The sequence below is a fragment of the Diadema antillarum genome, unplaced genomic scaffold (assembly GCF_040938485.1).
Source record: "Diadema antillarum isolate AM-2024a unplaced genomic scaffold, OU_Dant_1.0 scf00000071, whole genome shotgun sequence".
In the NCBI taxonomy this organism is placed as follows: Eukaryota; Metazoa; Echinodermata; class Echinoidea; order Diadematoida; family Diadematidae; genus Diadema; species Diadema antillarum.
In genome coordinates, this window is record NW_027270960.1 from 13,021,055 (window position 1) to 13,046,064 (window position 25,010).

A 25,010-nucleotide genomic window follows, 5' to 3' on the forward strand; every position below is an offset into this window, starting at 1 on the left:
GATACAAACACGAATTCTCGCAAGAGGTATCCAGATACATGAAAGCTAATCCATGTTAGATGCTAATATAGACAAAAACAACTTGCAATCCTTGGAGAGTTGGTAATTTGGTGATTGTGACTGATAATGAAGTCTTGGTGTTCACTGCCTCCGTTTTTCATGTCAGGCTGTCAGGGGGGAAACAATCCCCCGCAGCCAAGCCTCCCACAAGACCAAGTATTAGATAGCTTTCCGTAAACAAAATACACGACACGACGAGACTGTGATCCAATCAATGCTGTTGTGCACCGCATTCTTTCTCGAATATAATGTAGACGGTCTTGAAGGCTGGTCTTTTGATATTTCAGCATAATTATGAAACATCACGGGTGCATTGGAATTAAAGTTTATGGTATTTAGTTTATAATAAACACCATTTCACCAGTATGAACTTCCTCTGTCTCTTCAGATCGGTATGACTTCACAACTTACATTCCAAGGAACAATCCGCATGAAGACCCGGCCACCACCTCCACGCCCATCAGCATCCGCCTTGTCGGAGGGAGCTCGTACTACGAGGGTCGTGTTGAGATCAATTACAATGGAGATTGGGGCACAGTGTGCGATGGTAACTGGGATGACGATGATGCCCGGGTCGTCTGCAGACAACTCGGATATTCCACAAGCTACGCACGGGCTGTGAGAGGAGGGACGTACGGAGAAGGATCGGGGTTCATTCTACTTGACAACGTTAGATGTAGCGGCTGGGAGTCGAGTCTAGCTAGGTGTCCCTCCAACGGATGGTACAACAACGACTGTGGCCACAAGGATGATGCTGGCGTTCAATGTGCGATTTGTTCGAGCTCCTCTCTGTTGATAAAACCGCTCTCTCTTGATCGTAGTACAGTCCCCCCCCCCCCCCAATGTTCATATATTTTTTTATAATTAGAGGTAATCAAACATAAAGAAAGAATTTGTGGATCAGACATTTGGTTCAAAATATTCAAATGATACGAGGTGAAGTCGTCATATCACAATCTCATAATCTTGATTAATTGCTATACTTGTGGTTGATAATCAGAAAATACGACCCTTCCCCTTCTGATCATTGAAAAGTATCAACATGGCAGTGATGTTGGAAATGATTCAGTTTCTTCTGTTTCATTTCACTTTAATGGAAAAAATGGTGTAAAATCGTGTACCTGTAATAATAGCTGAAACTCCATGCAATCAGTGAGATGAACTCCCAAACACCCTCGTGAACAGTACAAACAAAAGTCGACCAAACTACTGAAAGGACAGACTGTCTAGACGGCAGGCTATGAAACAACCTGGGCATCTTACCCAATCCAGCTGTCTGTATTGTACAGGAATGATCAAGAGATATTATACACACTATAGATCAGATCCGGATGGAGGAGAAAATAACTTCCCAAAACTGGTTTAAGTTTCTACGCTTATGGGCGACTTGCTCATATCATGCGATTTTAAGCTCAAGCGAGGACTTCTGTCTTGTTGCATATTATATAAATGTTCCTTGTTTTAAAATGAAAGGCAGAGAGAGATAAATGGCTACACTGTCTCGGTCACCTTGTTATGGGAAGAAGGTAGATTGGCGAGTTTTTAACATCCCACTGAAAGGCACTTTCATGCCTTCCAGCCAGAAGCAAATAGCTTTTGTGAAGTTTAATGGTCGAAGTTATTTTCTCGTCCAGGCGCTAAAGCGAGTCTCCACGATTGAGGCTTTCCATAAACAGTATTTAAAAGTGAATTTGACACTGATTTGAGATACCTTTCTTGCTTTCTACTCTCCTCACCCTTAACTGACAACTTCCCCCTCTTTTCATCGTATCGTCCACACAGGTGATATTGAGGTTCCTTCTACACGACCCTGGTCCATTACCTACGATGCGCCGATTCGTTTGGTAGGCGGATCTACGTACCACGAAGGTCGGGTGGAGATATTTCACGAGGAAAAATGGGGTACTGTGTGTGATAGTGGTTGGGACTCGCGGGATGCAGAGGTGGCGTGTCGACAGCTCGGTTACCAGTCGTACGGTGCTCAGGCCTACAGCGTTCCTCGAGTCAATGGCAGCAGACCGTTTCATCTTGCGTACGTCAACTGCGATGGTTGGGAACGCTCTTTAAGTTCGTGTCCCGCGAATCCTTCACCTGACATCTGCACTAAGATGAACAGTGCAAATGCAGCGATTCGTTGCGGTATGAGAAATATCGTTCATATCTCCATGAGAGTACATGATATTGTTTCATAAATCATGTCCTTTGAAATTTTTATATTGTTTTTACATATTTAGGCTGCATGTTTATGTCACCATTTACACGGGTTATTCCACATTATTGCTAACTGTTTTACATTGCAACTCTAACACAGCCGGTAAAACAGGGGGTGGATCCAGGAATTCCGTAAAGGGGGGAAGGGGCGTCTTTACAAAATTAAAGGGGCATGCGCCCCTCCTTTTTTCTCTTTATTTCTTTTGTTTTAACAAAGAATAGGGGGGGGGGGGACGTCCGGTGCGCTCCCCCAGGACCCGCCACTGTAAAAGTACATGCGTTATCAAAAAGGATTACAAAATGGTGAAACTCTCAGCTGTATTTCTCACTACCCCCCTTAGCAATTACTGCATAGTTTCTAAAACTTGCAGCAAGCTTTCCCAGCTGATGTTAGAGCTACCTGGAACGAATTAAACCAGTTCTTTAACTCGCAAGGACTCTCAGGTGGCGACGCAACAAACTCCCCACCCCAACCCCCACACATGCACACCTCACCATACACCATGCAGAACACATTCAGACAACAATGGATTTTGCTTTCATTTCCCCTAGGCAAATTAAAGAAGTCACAAATTTTGTTTTTGTCTTTAAAATACAGGAACGCTCGACAATAGTCAAAATGGATGCAAAGGTATCCAAAAAAAAAAAAGCCTTTTCATCAAGGGGAAAAATTCAGCATTTACATACTGGATGAAAATTGGTATTTTGCCAAATTGTACACAGAAACCATACGTATACACATGTAACTGCGAATGATACATTGTATTTGCACCTCAAGAGACTGTAAATGTACATTGTAACTTATATACCCAACTGTATGATAAAGAATAGACAAGGTTTTGGTATAAATCTCCTAAATCTGTTATTTTTGTGCAGTCGTGATTCCTGAGAACGGCACGACTGTAGTGTCCCTAGCCGTTGCCTGTGGACTTTCCATCGCCCTTGCACTGGTCTTTGTGATTACAACCTCGGTCCTGTGCCGAATGGTGAAATGCTGCCGGTCACTACCCATCATAAGATGCAGGGAGATGAAAACAAGTTTGACGAGCGCCCCCTTCGACGGACGCATCAAATACGTCGATTTAAAGAATGGTGCCACACTACATGTTTGAATAAATCATCTATGAATGAAAAGAAAGTCAACCAGCAAAATTCAATTTCTTTAACCAAACTCCGTTTCTTTCTCTCCTCAACCAATGTCGAAATACACATTCGTATCGCGATGTGAAACGTGATTGGTTTCGTAGCATTACGTATACTTTTTGATTCAAAACTGTAGTATTGTATCACGTCTTTCCTATTCTACATGGAATGACACTATCTACTTTGTAAGGTTAAAAGTATAATACGTGTCAAAGAAAGTGACTGTGCTTGGCAGGAATTAATGTTATTTGTGTTTACTCAAAGGATGCGGAAGTTAAGGTGACAAAATAGAAGGCTACGTCTTAGGAAGATGTGAAGTGATTGAGGTTTAATGTACGTGGATTGAGAAGAAGTAATACGAAGTCTTATTTTACTCAGAGTTTTGTTTAGATAGGATATTATCATTATGCAGTTAACAAAATAATCAAATAAAAAAAATGCTGCAAAAAGTTAAAGTAATGCAGCCATACGTATCAAATAGAAACGGTCTAACTGAAGATAACCCATATTGTATATTTTGTGTAAACCGATTGCTTGATGAAACTGATTGAAAACAAATGAAAAACGAAACAAAACAGAAACAAACATGCCTTCTCTCTTTTCCAGCATCGACACCTTACTTTCAGGATTTTCTTACTTCTTTATTACTGACTCGTGAGCACAGCATCTTCCATATAAAGTTAATCACAAAGTTGTGAATATGTCATTTGTATGTGGGGTTCAGTTGTATGTAACTGACAAGTTATTCTTTCATTTAAGTTACTCTTTGTTGATCAGAAATCAAGAGACATGTGACATGAGCCATTTTTTTTTCCAGACAGGGAGAAAAAAAAGCTGTGAAACTTTGTGAGCGATCAGCGTTTTTCAATGTATTTCAACCGTATATTAAAGCTGTCTTGCTTTGAATAACATGTTTTAAGTAACAACACAAAATGTTTGCGATACTCTTGTCAGTTAAATCCACATTTATTGTTGGATGACCGTCATATCAACGTAAATTGCTACATATTGTTATTTTGAAAACCTTGATTTTAATATCTATATGCCTTTTTCATGAGCTGTGAAAATGTAAATCAAGATGAGCATCAAACCTTGATTGGTTGGAGTCCTAACCACGAAGGAAGGAGTAACAAACAAAGCGGACTTTCTGATTTTCATTTTCGTTTTTGTTAACTTTAATAGCAAAGCATTCTATACTCTTTACTGATATACATGTATATTCAATTGGATCACAAAGCTCGTATCGTTGAAAGAAATATTAATGAATTGTTCTGGTGTACTAGGCTTATACTCAGGATACACAGATGAATAAACCTTTACCGCTGAGGTGCATGCAAATACCTTCATGTCACGGTTTCCTGTCAACGATTTTCGTAATGTCTTATTTGGTTATTCGTGGACAAGATATCAGTTTAGGGGGAGGGGGGTCAAATAATGATAAATGACAAAGTAACACTATGAAAGATGATGAAGTAGTTATGTTGTATGTGTATCTTTTAACTCTAAACGATCACAAGGATGTATGTTATTGTGTTGCGGTAAAACAGACTAGAGAAGAAAGTGTCACGAGGATTATGGTGTAAGCAGCTATTACCTCAATGACAATGTTTAGTGGAAAGTGCGGGAATTAGCTGTAATATAATCTTCATCATCGTTTGCTCCATAGATTAATGTTAGTTAAGTGTACGTTAAAACATGTGCATGGCACTGTTACAAATTAATTGAATCGTTTAATAAAGATTCAGTTATTTTGAGTACTTGACTTCAAACAAAATTATATGTTTTTTATCACCCTCGCAAAATACTACACACCCGATTCTAATAGTATGTTCCTGGATAAGAAGAATCTTAGCACCGAAAAAAAAAAAACCCGCGTGCTGTTCGTTATTCCGAAGGTTCGCTATTCCGAAGGTTCGTTATTCCGAAGGTTCGTTAATCTGAAACGCACTAATTCCCTATACCTAGAGGTTCGTTAATCCGAAAATGAAAAAGGGTTCGTTTAATCCGAACATTTGTGGCGTTATTCCAAAGGTTTGTTATTCCGGAGATTCGTAACCGAAAATGAAATTCGGAATAACGAACCTTCGGAATAACGAGCTGTAACCGAAAAACCCGATGTAAACCTTTTATGTATTTTATTCCCCCAATTTTAGAATACCGGATTCAAAGGGTATATTAAATAAAAGTTACATATACATTGTTGCGGAATGTTAGTGGAAAACATTCTTAAACATAGAAAGAATTCCAGTATTTCTCAAAGGCAAGTTACATGACTAATCAATGAGGGTTTCAGTTGAAATATCACTGCAATGTATCCATAATGTGACCCCCTCTCCCCCCCCCCCCCAAAAAAGATCGTACAATTAGTTTGATACAGACAAACATTATAAACTGTCTGATGCAGTTATATTCGTGCAGGATACAGGATAGGGTCTTTGCTTTTTAAAGCCAATGGTAAGCTTTATGTTGCATTAAACTTGGAACCCCTCCTAAAGATTTCGCGCGATTGGGCAAGTTCTTGAATACACCATTCGCACTCTACCCTGTGCAAAATAATCAGGATTGTTATTGTTATAGACAATTATATTGTCTCCATTCTACGTGCATGTTATGATCTTTACCTACATAAATTGATGGTGCTTCACTGTTTGACCCTGTTACCACAATGTTTCATATCTTCGTGAGGCAAGTTAGTGGAGAATTTATGACCCTGATTTAAGCAAATATTTACGCCTCCTCACAAATCATATACATCTCACTAAAGAACTTTAAGAAGGGGAGGAGGAGGGTATAACGGAAGTTTTCAGTGAGTGGAGGAGGATTTAAAATCCCTTCAAAACGTTTTAAGGTCACTGGATTTTAAAGAAAAATATACACGATAGATAAAGGTGCTATGGTTATGATTATTACAAAGTTGATGTAATACATGTAATAGGCAATCAAACTCGTTTTCCACGATTCACTCTATACATGCTATATCCATATATGAATAGATTTAAAACGTAATTTCAAAGTAAAAAATACAAATTAATACAAATCGTCATTTCTGTAATATCGCAAATCGTGGTCAGCACTGTTGCTTACAATATGGCACATATAAAGGCTATTATGTATAGCTTCATCATTTTTAATGGAGAAATAAAAAGCCCAAGAGATTGTTTTCTTAACTGCATATTGTCTTCCATTCATTGCATCTTTTTTATTTATTTATTTTTTTTTTGGATTGCAAGCAGAAACACCAGATTAACTGATGGATCTCATGTCTGAATAGCAAGAATGTCTATTAATTATTCATCTGTTTATGTAAGCAACAATAGGCAGGTAAAATGTGGTTTATATAGATGGGGTCGCAGATATTCCATTCCAGTTCGTATGAGACTGTAAAGTGCATGCCTGATAGTATTCTTTGAATTCTACCAGTAGACTTGGGTGTAGGGCTATAGTCTTCATTTGTATGGTTGTGATGGCATATATAGAATATCTGCCTATTGATAGGGATACATGCATGAAATCTGAATATTACTTGTATTACAGATGAGAATTGACCTAACGGTTTTCAACGACGCTATTATAACCTGTGTAGGTGTTTATTTAACAGATGTATTATAATTATATATATATATATATATATATATATATATATATATATACATATGTATATGTATATATATATCATACATATACAGTATATATATATAAACATATGTGTTTCAAAAAAAATTCCACTTTTGATTCTTAATAATTCAAAAACTATGTATTAGATAACATTGTCATTGATACGAGTGATAGCTGAATAGTGTACAATTTCGTTGAACGTGGTTTAGATATGAAAGCATAAATCAGTTTCATGAAATTCATGATGAATTTCACAGTTAGGTTCCAGATTTCGCTCTATTTTCAACCCTCTGTACAAAATTTCACTTTGCACAGGGGTCCATTGGTGTGTATGGGAGTGTGTGGTTAACACCCTGACAATGGTCCTGAACAATGGCCAGGGTTTGAATGCTTCATTATTTATTCATGAGAAATTTCACTATCACAGCTAGTCTATATTCAGCATCTGGCAGTATCTGTGTAAAGTCAAACGCCTGCCGATACTGTCGTTGAGTCGTGACAGTGCTCTCCCTATTTCTAAAAAACGAAATTACGATGAATACCTTCTGTTCTATCGTAAACATGGTGACAGGAAGCAAAGAAAATCAATTAGAGTATACACTTGTGTATATGGAGCTTTAAATATAATCTACTGTGAAACAAATCGCCCTAATGATAAATGCTGCTAAACTCTTTACCAAAAATGATCTCTTTTTATCGAAAAAACGAAAAATGATAATAGATTAGATAATTTATGCTTATTTATCTCCCAAATTTAGTGATATGTGAAGCAAAATTTCAAAATGATTGCCAGCTGGAATGAAATCAGGTGTTTGCAAGCACATGGAAACATGTGCTTACCTTTTCCATGTGCATACATTTTACCCTTTACCGTGCATGAATTCAGACTAGCAGTGCCCAGGGCAATCCACATGAATTATTGATTAAGCATTCATGTGCCTGGGAGCGCGAGACTGACGCCTAGTCAACAGGTGGTTTTAGGCATGTCCATTGTTCAGGGCCATAGTCAGCACACACTCACATACACATCATTGGTTCCTGTGCAAAGTTCATTATTTTTTTGTACAGAGGGTTAAAATTTGACCAAAATCTGAAACCTTACTTCAAAATCAATCTTAGATTTATTGAAACTGATTTATGCTTTCACATTCAAATTACCTTCAACAAAATTGTACACTATTCAGCTATCACTCATATCAATGACAGTGTTATCTGATATATAGTTTTTGAATTATTAAGAATCAAAAGTGGGAAATGTTTTTTGAAACACCTAGTATATATATATATATATACATATATATATATATACATATATATATATATATATATATATATATATATATATATATACATATATATCTTCCTCAGTCTTGATAAAGGGCAGGGCCCGAAGACTCTAGTATATTTAAATTACATTTTGAGGATTCAAAAGTTAATGTCTTCCACCTCTTCCTCACTCTCAACTACACACTACTAAGACGTGACGGCCCAGGGGTTTAGCAACTTTCACACACACACACACACACACACACACACACACTCTCTCTCTCTCTCTCTGTCTCTCTCTCTCTATATATATATATATATATATATTTATTTATTTGTATATATATATATACATATATATGTATATATATATATATACGTATATATATATATATATATATATATATATATATATGTTCATATAATTCTTCTGTTTTCATAGGAGAAAGGACGAAAAAGAAGAACGCTACTTGAGTTGATTTTGGTAAAAATGCTCTTGATGTCGGGTCCGGAACGTGCTTACTATTAGTCAATTTTCTTATATTGTATTCCTTTTCCAAAGAGGTAAACAGAAAATAAAATTAAACCTTAAAGTTCAGTCAAGAGCGAATGGAAATATGTAGCTAAATCTCAACTTAACTGTAGTTTCTCAATGTGGGCCTAGTGATGTTCGTTAAAAATTATCAAATATAGAAAATAATCAACAATTCTTGCGTGCACGTTTCAACTGGCGGAAATACTACATATTTCTTGCAATGGAATATCGAAGATGGAAGAGGAATACAAGCAAAAAACAAACAAACTCCTTTCACTTTCCTATGTGCTCTTAAAAACAAATAAAAAAGACAAAGATGCACATTTCTCAATTCTAGCTCATTCCTGTCACAAATATCTTTGAAATAATGTGACGTTACCTCTTTCATCCGTTCCTTCCCTCCCCTCTCAACCCATAGGATCTGTCCTGTGTTATCTTCCATTGAAAAAATAACGTTGGGTTTTATCGCACATTATCTATGGTACGTCATAAAATACTTCTACAAGAGAGGTATAAGTACACTGTATGTGATGACAAGCCCGCACTAAATTACATTCTTGCACCACATCGGTCGGAGAAGATTCTATGCCATAGCTACGCACACTATCGGCTATGGATATCTAGTAGAGGCACAACGCGCTTCCAAAGTACACACTGGGTTTAGTCAGTGGCCATGAAAGTTAACATGGCGTCTCTACACTCACCTTCTAATCTGGCGCTGTTACTTATTGTCACAGCTTTGATGCCAAACTGTGCTGTTTGTCGTAAGTTCATCTTGATTCTTTGTACCATCGAATTTGTCTTCAATGTTTGAATTACGACTCAAGTCTAGATTTGTAGGCTTACATCCAGGAGCAAAATATCTTTTAAGATGTGAAAAAAAGAACAACTTGTGAGACGTGTCTGTTTCATTACCTGAACACAAAGGAAGGTTAAATGCCAGCACTTAACTGACAAAACTATTGTCGATCGGTCATATTTCTTTGATTGAACATGTTTCTTGAATGGTGGGGGCTGCATTTGAATTAATAATCGCAGTTCAATATTTGGTTTCATGTCGATTTTTCCAATTCCAAATGAAGTAGTATCAGAGAATTTATCGAATGTCATTCATGTACTTTGTAAGTTAATACTCTTTCCTTTAGAATGGCACTATAAAGTCGCAGTCACTCTACGGCTACATGTAGCAGCTGTTCGAAATATAAAAACTAGATATTGATTTTAAAAGTAGGCCCTTATTTAACGATTTTAGCAATAAAGAATTACCATCTTCAAAAATCTCTTGATATATATATATATACATATATATATATATATATATATATATATAAGTGCGAAGAGTTTGTGAAGGATTCAGGAAAAAGTTTATATATAGCAGAGCGTTATAGTCATTGACCTTGGGCGCAAGGAAACCGCTACCGCCTAAAGATCGTCCCGCGAAAGGACGTGAAACCGTCAGTAGCGGTCTCCGTGAGCCCAAGGTAAATGACTATATATATATATATGTATGTATATATATATATATATATATATATATATATATATATATATATATATAAAGAAACAAACTGGTAATGCATTCTTCGCCTTCTTCGGGAGTTCCGAAGAAGGCGGAGGACGCCGAAAATTTGAGCCGAAAAAACTTATGCTTTATTGGCCAAAAATGAATTACCAGTTTGTTTCTTCATTTTTCCGTGGAGCCAATACGTGAAATCTCAACACACACACACACACACACACACACACACATACACACACACACATATATATATATATATATATATATATATGATAAAAAAATGTTTCTATATTCAAATATTTCATGTTTCATATATTCATTCGCATTGATGAGTACTTGAAATAATTTTCCCCAAAATGGTTCACTTATCGTCCTATAGCATAACCACGATACATTTTGTTATTTCATGTCAGATAAAAACATGTGGAATGTTTTGTATTTATTATTACTATTTTTCATTGTGCATATTCTGTCATTACTACGGCAAAGGCCACTGAACGTGTTAACTTTGATAGCAGACTCATTTATTACCATTACTATTATTGTAAAGTAGTTGGAGTAGTACACATACACTCTGTAATTTTCCCTTTTCCCCTATCCCTTCCTTCTCTCTCTATCCCTTATTCTATCCAGAGTAGCTAAGTATAGGGTCTACATACCGTCAAGTCCCGGCTTATTTTGGAAACCCTTCTGTTTAAGTTCCCTAAGCTGTTTGTACTTGTTTTGTTTTGTACTAAAAACTACTAGTATGTGTTGATATACTGTTTGTTATCTGATGTAACGGAATTAAGCAGAAATAAATCAAATCAAATCAAATCAAATCAAATCAAATCAAATTCAATTCAATTCAATTCAATTCAATTCAATTCAATTCAATCATAGTTTATTTCCAATCAACGAAAATCAAAACATAGTACAAAGTATACATGTCATGAAATAATATTGTTCAAACATTTGCAAAAGATTCATGTAGTATCCGAGATAAATTATATAACAACATATATTTTTATATATACATATATATATATATATATATATATATATATATACAATAATTTGGAGGAACAATATACATATATACTTCGTGGGCGTGCGGAAAATAGATTCGATTATGGAAAATAGTGATCCACTAAAAAGCAAAGCTTGTGGGACGTGGATCGCTAGAAAAATTATGAATAAATAATATATTATTCAAGGGTTTTTTATAGCTATTATATTTGATATAGATTATCTAAGTCATTTGTAAAGATATACATGCAGTTATATTGAGATACGCAGGTCGGGAAAAAAAATAAGAATAGAATATCAATGCTAATGCCCGGACACTGTTCACTGAACCACGTGTACCGGGAAAATATGACAAGGACAACACACTCGTACACACATTACCCACACACATATAAGACGCGAGACAGTACCGAGAGGAGAGAAGACGGTAACAATACAAGTCCACGAAGAACAAAAGACGAGAAAGGAAGAGGAGAGAAGAAAGAAGAGAGGTCTGCATACAGAACACGCCAAGTGCTGCGACATCAGGACAGGTGAAAGCTCTAGCATGAATTAAAACAATTTGAATTATGTAGAATTATAAGTAGAGAGTGGGTGTTTTCTGAATTTGTATATAAATGTGACGAATTTGGGGGAATCTTTTAAACTATTATCTAGATCATTCCAAAGTTTGGGTCCGGTATAAAGAAATGTACTTTGAGCACGTGCGGTTCTCATTAATGGAAGATGAAATTCGTCGGATCGTCGCGTGGGATAGTTTTGTACATGACTGTTTCGATGAAATGAGTCGTAAAATATTTTAGGTAAAATATTACTGTTATAATTAAACATAAACTGGCCAAGTTGGAACACATACAAACCTTTTATTTTTAGTATTTCATGGTCAAAGAACAAAGCATCTGTATGTTCTCGGGTATGTAGATTAAAAACAATTCTGAGCGCTTTCTTTTGCAATAAAAAAAAGTTTATCAAGTAATATCTGATATGTATTACCCCAAGCAAGAATGCCGTAGTTTAAATAAGGTAATATCAAACTAGAATAAAGAGTTAATAATGCAGATGAAGGAAGATAATATTTTAATCTGTTCATGACGCCAATATTACGTGAGATAATTTTACATATATTATTAATATGATTCCTCCATGAAAGCTTGTTATCAACACAAACACCAAGAAATTTAAAGGAAGAAACTTCTTCTAGGGGAGTAGTATCAAATGTTATATTGCCTGGGAGGCTATCTAAAGAGTTACTAAAAAGCATAAATTTAGTTTTTTGAATATTTAGTGACAATTTATTTGCGTATATCCATTGTATAACCTTTTTCAATTCTTCATTTACTGTTCTTATTAAGATATTTGGGTCAGGGTGGGGAAAAAAAAGGTTAGAGTCATCCGCGAATAATATGAGTGATAGTTTCTCCGAGGATCTATGAAAATCATTGATATAAATAATGAATAACAGTGGGCCTAATAAACTCCCATGTGGAACACCACATGCAATAGTTTTATTTTGAGAGTCAAAGCCGTTGACATGTACAAACTGGGATCTTTTTGATAGGTAACTCGTGAACCACTCCAAGGCCTTTCCACGTATGCCATAATGGGATAATTTGGCGAGAAGTATTCCATGGTTAATCGTGTCAAAGGTCTTGGAGAAGTCCAAGAAGATACCTATTGTGTGTGAAAATGTTTCGAGTGCGTGTGTGACTTTGTCGATGAGGGCGAGTAGTGCGTGTGTTGTGCTGTGATTTTCCCTAAATCCAAATTGAAAGTTTGAAAATATGTCGCAGGTTTTAAGAAAACGTGCTGTCCTGATATAAACTATTCTTTCGAGAATCTTAGAAATAGAAGATAATAAAGATATGGGTCTATAGTTATTGACATCATCCTTCTCCCCTTTCTTATAAATAGGAATTACTTTCGCAATTTTCATACTATTTTGCACATGGCCAGTTGTAAGCGATGAGTTGATAATGTCTACTAAGGGATCCACTATTTGGGGAATTATGTTTTTTATCAAATGGTTATCAATTCCGTCGTGGCCAGGACTTTTTTCCTTCTTTCAAATTTTCAACGATCTTTATTATTTCTTCTTTATGTTGGGTCAAAAAATATAGTTTTGGAGTTAGGTGTATCGAAAATGCAATTATTATTATTAATTATTATTAAAAAATCACTAAAAGATTTACTAGAAATCCAATTGAAGAGAAGAAGTCATTGAAAATTTCAGCCATGCCAGCGGGAGTGTTGCTGGAGGCACTGCCCCATCGAACTTCAAGGAAAAGTAAGGAAAAGAAAACAAATTCTATTCAAGATTCAATAAGCGAAGCATTTCAATGGCATTGTCGCCGTGCGCTAAAAAACGTCTGTTTTTCATTCGCCATGTTGATCCGAGACACGTCCTCAATTTACATATACATTCACATTGTAGGTGTTCTTCAATTTCCCAAACTGTTTTACTAACAAGAGTTATGTGACAATAAATCTTGGGTGCAAAAAATATTGCAGCAATGTAAAGTGGTAAGTATTGGCCTTCCTTTTCGAAACCGTTTAGTAGGGAATCGTTCGTTCTGTGCCGTCATAGAGTCAGTACATGATATTCATAATAAATGTTGGACAAGGAAAGAGGATAACATGAGTGAGTTTTCACCACGTTTTGTGCACAGATACGTTTTTCTTCACCACCTCCCTGCCTACTTCCATCAAAAGCGTCCGCCTTGTCGGAGGGAGATCGGTATTCGAGGGTCGTGTTGAGATCTATCACGATGGAGCCTGGGGGACGGTGTGTGATGACGAATGGGATGACGATGATGCCCGGGTCGTCTGCAGACAACTCGGATATTCCACAAGCTACGCACGGGCTGTGAGGGGAGGGACGTACGGACAAGGATCAGGATCCATTCTACTTGACAACGTTGGCTGTGACGGCTGGGAGTTGAGTCTAGCTAGCTGTCCTTCCAACGTATGGTACAACAACGACTGTGGGCACTGGGATGATGCTGTCGTTCAATGTGGTAAGACTCGACCCCTTTTTAACAGGTCCTTTCAAACTAGGAATTATCGCGGCAACGTCCGGGTAACGTCAGGATGTATTTATTTGTTTATTCATTCATTTATTTTTCATATTGTTATTACTATTTTTATTTTTATCTTGCTTGTTAAAGGGATAGGCCTAGTGCAGTTTTGAATGAGACCAATCTTCAGGGTTTTATTCAATTCAATTTTTTTGTGTGTGTGAGATAATGAGAAACCTCTTCTGAAAAATGAAAGAGGGCATGAATATCAAAAGCGATTCAATGTTTATTTGATGAAAATTGGTTTTGAAAAGGGGGAAATGTGCAAAACAGAGCAATCGTGATAAAAGATGGGACCAACCTGTTGTTAGGATCACTGTGTTTTACTCTGTGTTTGGATATCTCAGACATTCCGAAACCGATTTTCATCTAATAAACTTTGAATCCCTCTTACAATGATGCGCTGTGTATTATTTCATAAGTAGTTTCTTGGTATCTTGGTAAGTTAAAAGCCCAATCCTCATTTCCACCAAAGCTACCCAATCCCTTTAAAACGGTCCCGCAAAAAGTTGCTCTGAAATTATCGCAGTAACCCGTCTCCAAAATTCTACCCTAGACACCGTGACAGTGTCCTCGTAACCCTCCTACTACTTGGGTAAAATTCCGTTGATACACTCAACCCGCATGCGCAGCATTGCAGACAGAGACTGATTGACGCGCCATGCGTCTAACGTGCATGGATTGTAACCACTGATTTCAATCATTGTCTATGTACATGTAGTTGAGATCAGTTATTGCATTTACTATGTGCACAATCTAGGCTTTCGTTCTGTGTCTGTTAAAACGGTAGGCCTACCCTTTACTCTCTCTTCCGGTTTTATTGGAATTTTGGAGGAATTTCATTTTTCGGACATTGTCGTGTCGTTGCTGATATAAGATCTGGTAAAGATAGGACTTCAGAGTTTCAAATTCTTAACGTAGTAAAACTATGCAGTAATACTTAACGAGATGAGATTGATTTCATAAAACACATAAAAAATACCAAAGAAAATATCGCCTGAGTTGCTCATGCTTGAAAGCAAGATATTTTGATATTACACGGCAGCGAGATTCTTCACCTGGAGAAACGAAAGACAGTTCCCGATTGTCTGTAAATTAGATTCCAGATAAAAAAAAAAAGAATGGTATCCTGATCAATGTTCTCGAGATTCAGCATAAATAGATTGAAAAATATGAAACTAAAAGAAGAAAAACAAATCAACGCAATAATTGTCCAAAGAGGAACATTGATATAACACAACTAGAAAAGTAGCGATATTGCATCATGTAACCATTGATAACGGAGGAAGGAAAAACACTGGGCACTGCCAGTTTAGCAGAACTCGACTTGGATGGAGCCCAGTAAGACCATAATGTAAATAAAAAGAATAATCACTTTTACAAAGCACTATACATCACAGATTTGTGTATGCAGATAAAAATATTGCATTATAGAGTTTACAGGACGAATCGCAGTGCATACCATGTTGATAAATGTTAGATTAAGGATTGCGTCACACTGTCCCGAAATCAACACAAGATGTCACTTCGTCACTGGACGTTTTCAATTTCGTGTGAAGTTGTTGAAAGGCCAATCATCGGCCGAAGCGAGTATAATGCCTATAGAGGGTCACACGACGGTACCCGAACCAAATGCGAAGGCTCCATGAAGATGCGAATCTTTGTTAAGACGTTCAAAGGGGGAAAACAGTCCAAATAAAGGTTAATCTGATAAAAAAAAATATAAAAAGGAATATATTACGAGTTCAACGGTATATTTTTGATCGAAATCGGATGAAAAATAATGAAATTATAATACTTTGAAGTGTCGCTATTTTTTTTTTGAAACACTTCTTAAACAGTCACTATCAATATGCAAATGACAAAGTAAGCGTGTCACCCCCTCACAACTTGTCATATACACGTTTGTGCATTTTAATTTTTTTTTTAATTTCCAATTTTTATTCAAACGCAATTATGCCCGAGGTTCATATCATCTTATATCTAACCGATCACTATTCTGAAGTAATTCAACCAGGAATAACATCTTGTTTCAGACTTCAATGACAGAAACGTTGAATTCTCATCATTTTTTTTTACACGATCACTGGAAAATTGTGAGGTGTGGCACGGTTAGCACAGTCATTTGCATATTCAATATCCATTGTAGAAGAACTGTTTTGCAGAAATTGGCAAAACTTCGAAATTTCGCGACTTTCTAATTTCTTATCATATTTCAGTCAAATTTATACCGTTGAACTCTTAAGATTTTACTCTTTCTGATCAGACAAACTTATATTTGGACTGGATTTTAAGAAGTTAACATTATGAACTTCACGAATGAAACAACACATCAAAACGAAGATCTTGCCGTCGCTCACCAAGTTGCTGTTGGAGCCTATACAGAAATTCCACTGGCGGTCATGTGATAGTTCAAGATGCCCTCACGAAATAATGATCAGGGCCGAATTTGAACAGTTCCTTTCATATGCACCGTCTTGGTAACAGGCTACACAACGCAGGGTAGCCTCGGGTAGCCTCCGGTGAAGATTGCTATCCGGAGAAGACGGTGGACAGCCTCCGGACAGCCTCCGGACAGCTTCAGGAGAATAATTTATAGTTTTTTGTTTTTTTAATATAGGAAATGTTTTAACATTGAGGGGTGGGAAAAATATATTTCTGACATAAGTGACGGGCGGTATGACGCAATAAAGGACTCATAAATATTGACGAGAGCCAAAGATAATGTCAAGTATTTCAGACTAATAAGTTTGAAAGTCACACTGGCTTATGTGCTGACGGTTTTGCAAAATTAATAATCCAATTTCAGTCAAATTCATACCGTTCAACTCTTAAGATTTTACTTTTTCTTATCAGACTAACTTATATTTGGACTGCAATTGTATAATAGGTGACACGATAGCTTCTCATTCCAAATTAGGAGGTTTATTATACAATGTATAATTTGTGAAACAAACGCCGTCATTTAATGATTTTCTAGAGAACTTATACATACGTAATGATAAAAATCGATTGGTAGTATTGATATTTGCCTATAATTGCTTTAACATTGATTTGAAGTAATCGTATCTTTTTTATTGAAATAACCTCAGCGAGTTTCAGAGAGTATGAGAAAATGCCAGTTAAAACCGATGCAATACTATATGAATTGAAGCGAACTGAAAAAAAAACATCGTGTACATAATAATTGTAGATCAAGCTGTTCTCAAGTTTCGAATAATATTGATGATTCCATGACTATCAAAAGGGATACAAAAACGAATTATCGCAAGAGGTATCCAAATAAATAGAAAGATTGGTGTTACCTGGATCCATATTAGCCGCTAAATTTGAAACTGAAATAGACATCAAAAGTTTGCGATCGTGGGAGCATTGGTAATTTCTTGATTGTGATTGAACATTTGGTGTTCTCTGCCTCCGTTTTTTTCCTGTCAGGGGGAAACAATCCCCCACAGCCAAGCCTCCAACAAGACCGCGTATGAGATTGCTTACCATTGACAAAGTACACGACATGTTCAGTGCTGATGTGCACCGCATTCTATCTTGAATATACTGTCTTGACGCAAGTCTTTGCGATGATATTTCAACATAATTATGAAAAAAAATACTGAGGCATTTGACTTTTATGGTATTTTAGTTTATAATAAATATCATTTTATCAGTATGGACGTCCTCTGTCTCCAATCAGATTGGTTTGACCAGGGATTTGAGGGAGCTCCACCTCTCCGGTATGACCCGGCCACCACCTCCCAACCCATCAGCATCCGCCTTGTCGGAGGGAACTCGTACTACGAGGGCCGTGTTGAGATCTATCGCAAGGGAGCCTGGGGCACAGTGTGTGATGACGAATGGGATGACTATGATGCCCGGGTCGTCTGCAGACAACTCGGATATTCCACAAGCTACGCACGTGCCGTGAGTGGAGGGACTTACGGACTAGGATCAGGATCCATTCTACTTGACAACGTTAGATGTAACGGCTGGGAGTGGAGTCTAGCTAGCTGTCCTTCCAACGGATGGTACCACCATGACTGTGGACACAAGGAAGATGCTGGCGTTCAATGTGGTGAGACTAAAACCCCTTTTTAACAGAGCATTTCAAACTGAGAACCATCGCGGCAACGTCCTGGTAACATCAGGATATATTTATATATTTATTTATTTATTTATTTATTTATTTATTTATTTATTTATTTATTTATTATTTATCTATTTATTCATTTATTATCATTATTATCATTGTTATTATTATTTTTACCTTGCCTGTTAAAGGGATAGTGTATTTTTGATTGAGACCAAGCTTCAGGTTTCAAACTTTTTTTTTGAGAGAGAAACCTCTTCTGAAATATGAAAGAGCATGAATTTCAAAAGAGATTCAACGTTTATTTGATGAAAATTGGTTTTGAAAAGGGAGAGATATGCAAAACAGGGCAATCCTAATAAAAGATGGGACCAACCTGTCATATGATCGCTATGTTTTACTGTGTTTGGATATCTCAGACATTCCGAAACCGATTTTCATCGTAGAAACTTTGAATCCCTCTCACAATGGTACGCTCTGCATTATTTCATTGGCAGGTAGGCGTGGTTGTAGAAACCTTGCGTGTAAATCAAAAATACGCTCCCCAGATAAGGTTTTCGTCGTGTGTCTGTTAAAACGGTACCCTTTGCTCTCTCTAGCGGTTTTATTGGAATTTTGGAGGAATTTCTTCGGACGTTGCCATGTCGTTGCCGCTATAAGGTCTGTTAAAACAGGACACAAGGGTTTCAAAATTCTTAACGTACCAAAGCTCTGAAGAAATACTTAAGGAGATGGAAAGAGAAACTTACATAAAACACACCAAAACTTTTGATAAAACATCGTCTGTGTTCCTCATGCTCGAAAGAAAGATATTTTGATATTACACGGCAGAGAAATTGTTTTTTTTTTAGTGATTTAATGATTGGTAGTACTGATATTTGCCTATAATTGCTTTAATATTGATTTAAAATAATCGTATCTTTTTTATCGAAATAACCTCGGCGAGTTTCAGAGAGTATGAATGCCGGTTAAAATTGATGCAATACTATACGAATTGAAGAGAACTGCAAAAATAGAAAAGAAAAAAAAGAATAGACCATCGTTTACATTATAATTTTAGATCAAACTGTTCTCAGGTTTCGAATAATATTGATGATTCCATGACTATCAGAAGGGATACAAAAACGAATTCTCGCAAGAGGTATCCAAGATACATGAAAGCTAATCCATATTAGATGCTAAAGTCGAAAATTAAATATAGAGACAAAAACAACTTGCGATCCTTGGAGAGTTGGTAATTTGGTGATTGTGACTGATAATGAAGTCTTGGTGTTCACTGCCTCCGTTTTTCATGTCAGGCTGTCGGGGGGGGGGGGGGGGGGGGGGACAATCCCCCGCAGCCATGCCTCCCACAAGACCATGTATTAGATAGCTTTCCGTAAACAAAATACACGACACGACGAGACTGTGATCCAATCAATGCTGTTGTGCACCGCATTCTTTCTCGAATATAATGTAGACTGTCTTGAAGGTTAGTCTTTGCAATGATATTTCAGCATAATTATGAAACATCACGGGTGCATTGGAATTAAAGTTTATGGTATTTAGTTTATAATAAACACCATTTCACCAGTATGAACTTCCTCTGTCTCTTCAGATCGGTATGACTTCACAACTTACATTCCAAGGAACAATCCGCATGAAGACCCGGCCACCACCTCCACGCCCATCAGCATCCGCCTTGTCGGAGGGAGCTCGTACTACGAGGGTCGTGTTGAGATCAATTACAATGGAGATTGGGGAACAGTGTGCGATGGTAACTGGGATGACGATGATGCCCGGGTCGTCTGCAGACAACTCGGATATTCCACAAGCTACGCACGGGCTGTGAGAGGAGGGACGTACGGAGAAGGATCGGGGTTCATTCTCCTTGACAACGTTAGATGTAACGGCTGGGAGTCGAGTCTAGCTAGGTGTCCCTCCAACGGATGGTACAACAACGACTGTGGACACCAGGATGATGCTGGCGTTCAATGTGCGATTTATTCGAGCTCCTCTCTGTTGATAAAACCGCTCTCTCTTGATCGTAGTTCAGTCCCCTCCCCCCCCCCCAATGTTCATGTAATTTTTATGATTAGAGGTAATCAAACATAAAGAAAGAATTTGTGGATCAGACATATTGGTTCAAAATATTCAAATGATACGAGGTGAAGTCGTCATATCACAATCTTGTAATCTTGATTAATTGCTATACTTGTGGTTGATAATCAGAAAATACGACCCTTCCCCTTCTGATCATTGAAAAGTATCAACATGACAGTGACGTTGTAAATGATTCAGTTTCTTCTGTTTCATTTTACTTTAATGGAAAAAATGGTGCAAAATCGTGTACCTGTAATAAAAGCTGAAACTCCATGCAATCAGTGAGATGAACTCCCAAACACCCTCGTGAACAGTACAAACAAAAGTCGACCAAACTACTGAAAGGAAAGACTGTCTAGACGGCAGGCTATGAAACAACCTGGGCATCTTACAGGAATGACCAAGAGGTATAATACACACTATAGATCAGATCCGGATGGAGGAGAAAATGACTTCGCAAAACTGGTTTAAGTTCCTAAGCTTATGGGCGACTTGCTCATATCATGCGATTTTAAGCTCAAGCGAGGACTTCTGTCTTGTTGCATATTATATAAATGTTCCTTGTTATAAAATGAAGGGCAGAGAGAGATAATTGGCTACACTGTCTCGGTCACCTTGTTATGAGAAGAAGGTAGATTGGCGAGTTTTTAACATTCCACTGAAAGGCACTTTCATGCCTTCCAGCCAGAAGCAAATAGCTTTTGTGAAGTTTAATGGTCGAAGTTATTTTCTCGTCCAGGCGCTAAAGCGAGTCTCCACGATTGAGGCTTTCCATAAACAGTATTTAAAAGTGAATTTGACACTGATTTGAGATTCCTTTCTTGCTTTCTACTCTCCTCACCCTTAACTGACAACTTCCCCCTCTTTTCATCGTATCGTCCACACAGGTGACATTGAGTTTCCTTCTAGACCACCCTGGTCTACCTACGATGCGCCGATTCGTTTGGTAGGCGGATCTACGTATCACGAAGGTCGGGTGGAGATATTTCACGAGGAAAAATGGGGTACTGTGTGTGATAGTGGTTGGGACACGCGGGATGCAGAGGTGGCGTGTCGACAGCTCGGTTACCAGTCATACGGTGCTCAGGCCTACAGCGTCCCCCGAGTCAATGGCAGCAGACCGTTTCATCTTGCGTACGTCAACTGCGATGGTTGGGAACGCTCTTTAAGTTCGTGTCCCGCGAATCCTTCACCTGACATCTGCACTGAAGGGAACAGTGCAGATGCAGCGATTCGTTGTGGTATGAGAAATATCGTCCATATCTCCATGAGAGTACATGATACTGTTTCATAAGTCATGTCCTTTGAAAATTTTTGTATTGTTTTTACATATTTAGGCTGCATGTTCATGTCACCATTTACACGGGTTATTCCACATTATTGCTGACTGTTTTACATTGCAACTCTTAACACAGCCGGTAAAACAGGGGGTGGATCCAGGTATTCCATAAAGGGGGAAGGGGCGTCTTTACAAAATTAAAGGGGCATGCGCCCCTCCTTTTTTCTCTGTATTTCTTTTGTTTTAGCAAAGAATAAGGGGGGGGGGGGGGGGTCCGGTGCGCTCCCCCAGGACCCGCCACTGTAAAAGTACATGCATTATCAAAAAGGATTACAAAATGGTGAAACTCTCAGCTATATTTGTCACTACCCCCCTCCCCTTAGCAATATAGTTTCTAAAACTTGCAACAAGCTTTCTCAGCTGATGTTAGAGCTACCTGGAACGAATTAAACCAGTCCTTTAATTCGCAAGGACTCTCAGGTGGCGACGCAACAAACTCCCACCCCCACACATGCACACCTCACCATACACCATGCAGAACACATTCAAACAACAACGGATTTTGCTTTCGTTTCCCCTAGGCAAATTAAAGAAGTCACAAATTTTATTTTTGTCTTTGAAATACAGGAACGCTCGACAAAAGTCGAAATGGATGCAAAGGTATTAAAAAATGCCTTTTCATCATGGGGAAAAAATTCAGCATTTACATACTGGACGAAAATTGGTATTTTGCCAATTTGTATACAGAAACCGTACGTATACACATGTATCTGCGAATGATACATTGTATTTGCACTTCAAGGGACTTTAAATGTAACCTATATACCCAGCTGTATGATAAAGAATAGACAAGGTTTTGGTATAAATCTCATAAATCTGTTTATTTTTGTACAGTCGTGATTCCTGAGAACAGTGCGACTGTAGTGTCCCTAGCCGTTGCCTGTGGACTTTCCATCGCCCTTGCACTGGCCTTTGTGATTACAACCTCGGTCCTGTGCCAAATGGTGAGATGCTGCCGGTCACTACACACTATAAGGTGCGGGGAGATGAATACAAGTTTGACGAGCGCCCCCTTCGACGGACGCATCAAATACGTCGATTTAAAGAATGGTGCCACACTACATGTTTGAATAAATCATCTATGAATGAAAAGAAAGTCAACCGGCCAAATTCAATTTCTTTAACCAAACTCCGTTTCTTTCTCTTCTCAAACAATGTCGAAATACACATGCGTATCACGATGTAAAACGTGATTGGTTTCGCAGCATTACGTATATTTTTTTATTAAAAACTATAGCTTTGTATCACGTCTTTCCTATTCTAAATGGAATGACACTATCTACTTGGTAAGGTTAAAAGTATAATACGTGTCAAAGAAAGTGACTGTGCTTGGCAGAAATTAATGTTATTTGTGTTTACTCAAAGGATGCGGAAGTTAAGGTGACAAAATAGAAGGCTACGTCTTAGGAAGATGTGAAGTGATTGAGGCTTAATGTACGCAGATTGAGAAGAAGTAATACGAAGTCTTATTTTACTCAGAGTTTTGTTTAGATAAGATATTATCATTATGCAATTGACAACATAATCAAATAAAAAAATGTTGCAAAAAGTTAAAGTAATGCAGCCATACGTATAGAAACGGTCTAACTGAAGATAACCCATATTGTATATTTTGTGTAAACCAATTGCTTGATGAAACTGATTGAAAACAAATGAAAAACGAAACAAAACAGAAACAAACATGCCTTCTCTCTTTTCCAGCATCGACACCTTACTTTCAAGATTTTCTTACTTCTTTATTTCTGACTCGTGAGCACAGCATCTTCCATATAAAGTTAATCACAAAGTTGTGAATATGTCATTTGTATGTGGGTTCAGTTGTATGTGACTGACAAGTTATTCTTTCATTTAAGTTACTCTTTGTTGATCAGAAATCAAGAGACATGTGACATGACCGCTCTTTTTTTTTCCAGACAGGGAGAAAAAAAAATACTGTGAAACTTTGTGAGCGAGGAGCGTTTTTCAATGTATTTCAACCGTATATAAAAGCTGTCTTGCTTTGAATAACATGTATAAGTAACAACACAAAATGTTTGCGATACTCTTGTCAGCTAAATCCACATTTATTGTTGGATGACCGTCATATCAACGTAAATTGCTACATATTGTTATTTTGAAAACCTCGATTTTAATATCTATATGCCTTTTTCATGAGCTGTGAAAATGTAAATCAAAATGAGCATCAAACCTTGATTCGTTGGAGTCCTAACCACGAAGGAAGGAATAACAAACAAAGCGGACTTTTTGATTTTCATTTTCGTTTTTGTTAACTTAGCAGAACATTCTGTACTTACTAACCGATATTACATGCAATTAAATTTGATCACAGAGCTCGTACCATTAAAGAAATATTACTGAATTGTTCTGTTGTACTATAGGCTTATACTCAGGATACACAGATGAATAAACCTTTACCGCTGAAATGCATGCAAATACCTTCATATAACGGTTTCCTGTCAACGATTTTCTTAATTTCTTATTTGTGGACAAGATATCAGTTATGGGGGTCAAGTAATGATAGATTACAGAGTAACACTATGAAAGATGATGAAATATTTGTATGTGTATCTTTTAACTTCAAACGATCACAAGGATGTATGTTATTGTGTTGCGGTAAAACAGACGAGAGAAGAAAGTGTCATGAGGATTATGGTGTAAGCAGCTTGAGAGCGGCGTAACGAGCTGCCTGGAATGACTTAGTCGAGAGAGAACGGCGGTATCTGTTTTGACCATCGGACCATTGAAATTGTCCAAGTGTTGATTGAAAAAAAAATGTATCATGTATAACAACAACTTGAAAATAAACAGATACACACAGGCAGGATACACGCGCATCGACAATTTGATTGGTAATCATAATTTCAAACTCCTTCATGCACGCACGACGTTGGTCGAAACTAGCCACTAATATTCTGTATTACCTCAATGACAATGTTTAGTGGAAAGTGCGGGAATTAGCTGTAATATAATCTTCATCATCGTTTGCTCCATAGATTAATGTTAGCTAAGTGTACTTAAAATACATGTGCATGGCACTGTTACAAATTAATTGAATCGTTTAATAAAGATTCAGTTAT

General features: G+C 37.3%; 1 protein-coding gene across 1 annotated transcript in view; it reads left to right on the forward strand.

The window, feature by feature from the left end:
* Nucleotides 1–24,700, forward strand: part of LOC139717115 (scavenger receptor cysteine-rich domain-containing protein DMBT1-like) — a 36,862-nt gene extending 12,162 nt beyond the window's left edge. The window contains exons 5-13 of the mRNA XM_071628620.1: nucleotides 315–330; nucleotides 525–826; nucleotides 1,843–2,109; nucleotides 3,148–3,309; nucleotides 14,024–14,371; nucleotides 18,120–18,497; nucleotides 20,110–20,487; nucleotides 21,482–21,835; nucleotides 22,768–24,700. Of these exons, the coding sequence (XP_071484721.1) occupies nucleotides 315–330; nucleotides 525–826; nucleotides 1,843–2,109; nucleotides 3,148–3,309; nucleotides 14,024–14,371; nucleotides 18,120–18,497; nucleotides 20,110–20,487; nucleotides 21,482–21,835; nucleotides 22,768–23,003 (2,441 nt within the window). The 3' untranslated portion in view covers nucleotides 23,004–24,700. The remainder of the gene's footprint in view (nucleotides 1–314; nucleotides 331–524; nucleotides 827–1,842; nucleotides 2,110–3,147; nucleotides 3,310–14,023; nucleotides 14,372–18,119; nucleotides 18,498–20,109; nucleotides 20,488–21,481; nucleotides 21,836–22,767) is intronic.
* Nucleotides 24,701–25,010: the final 310 nt, after the last annotated feature.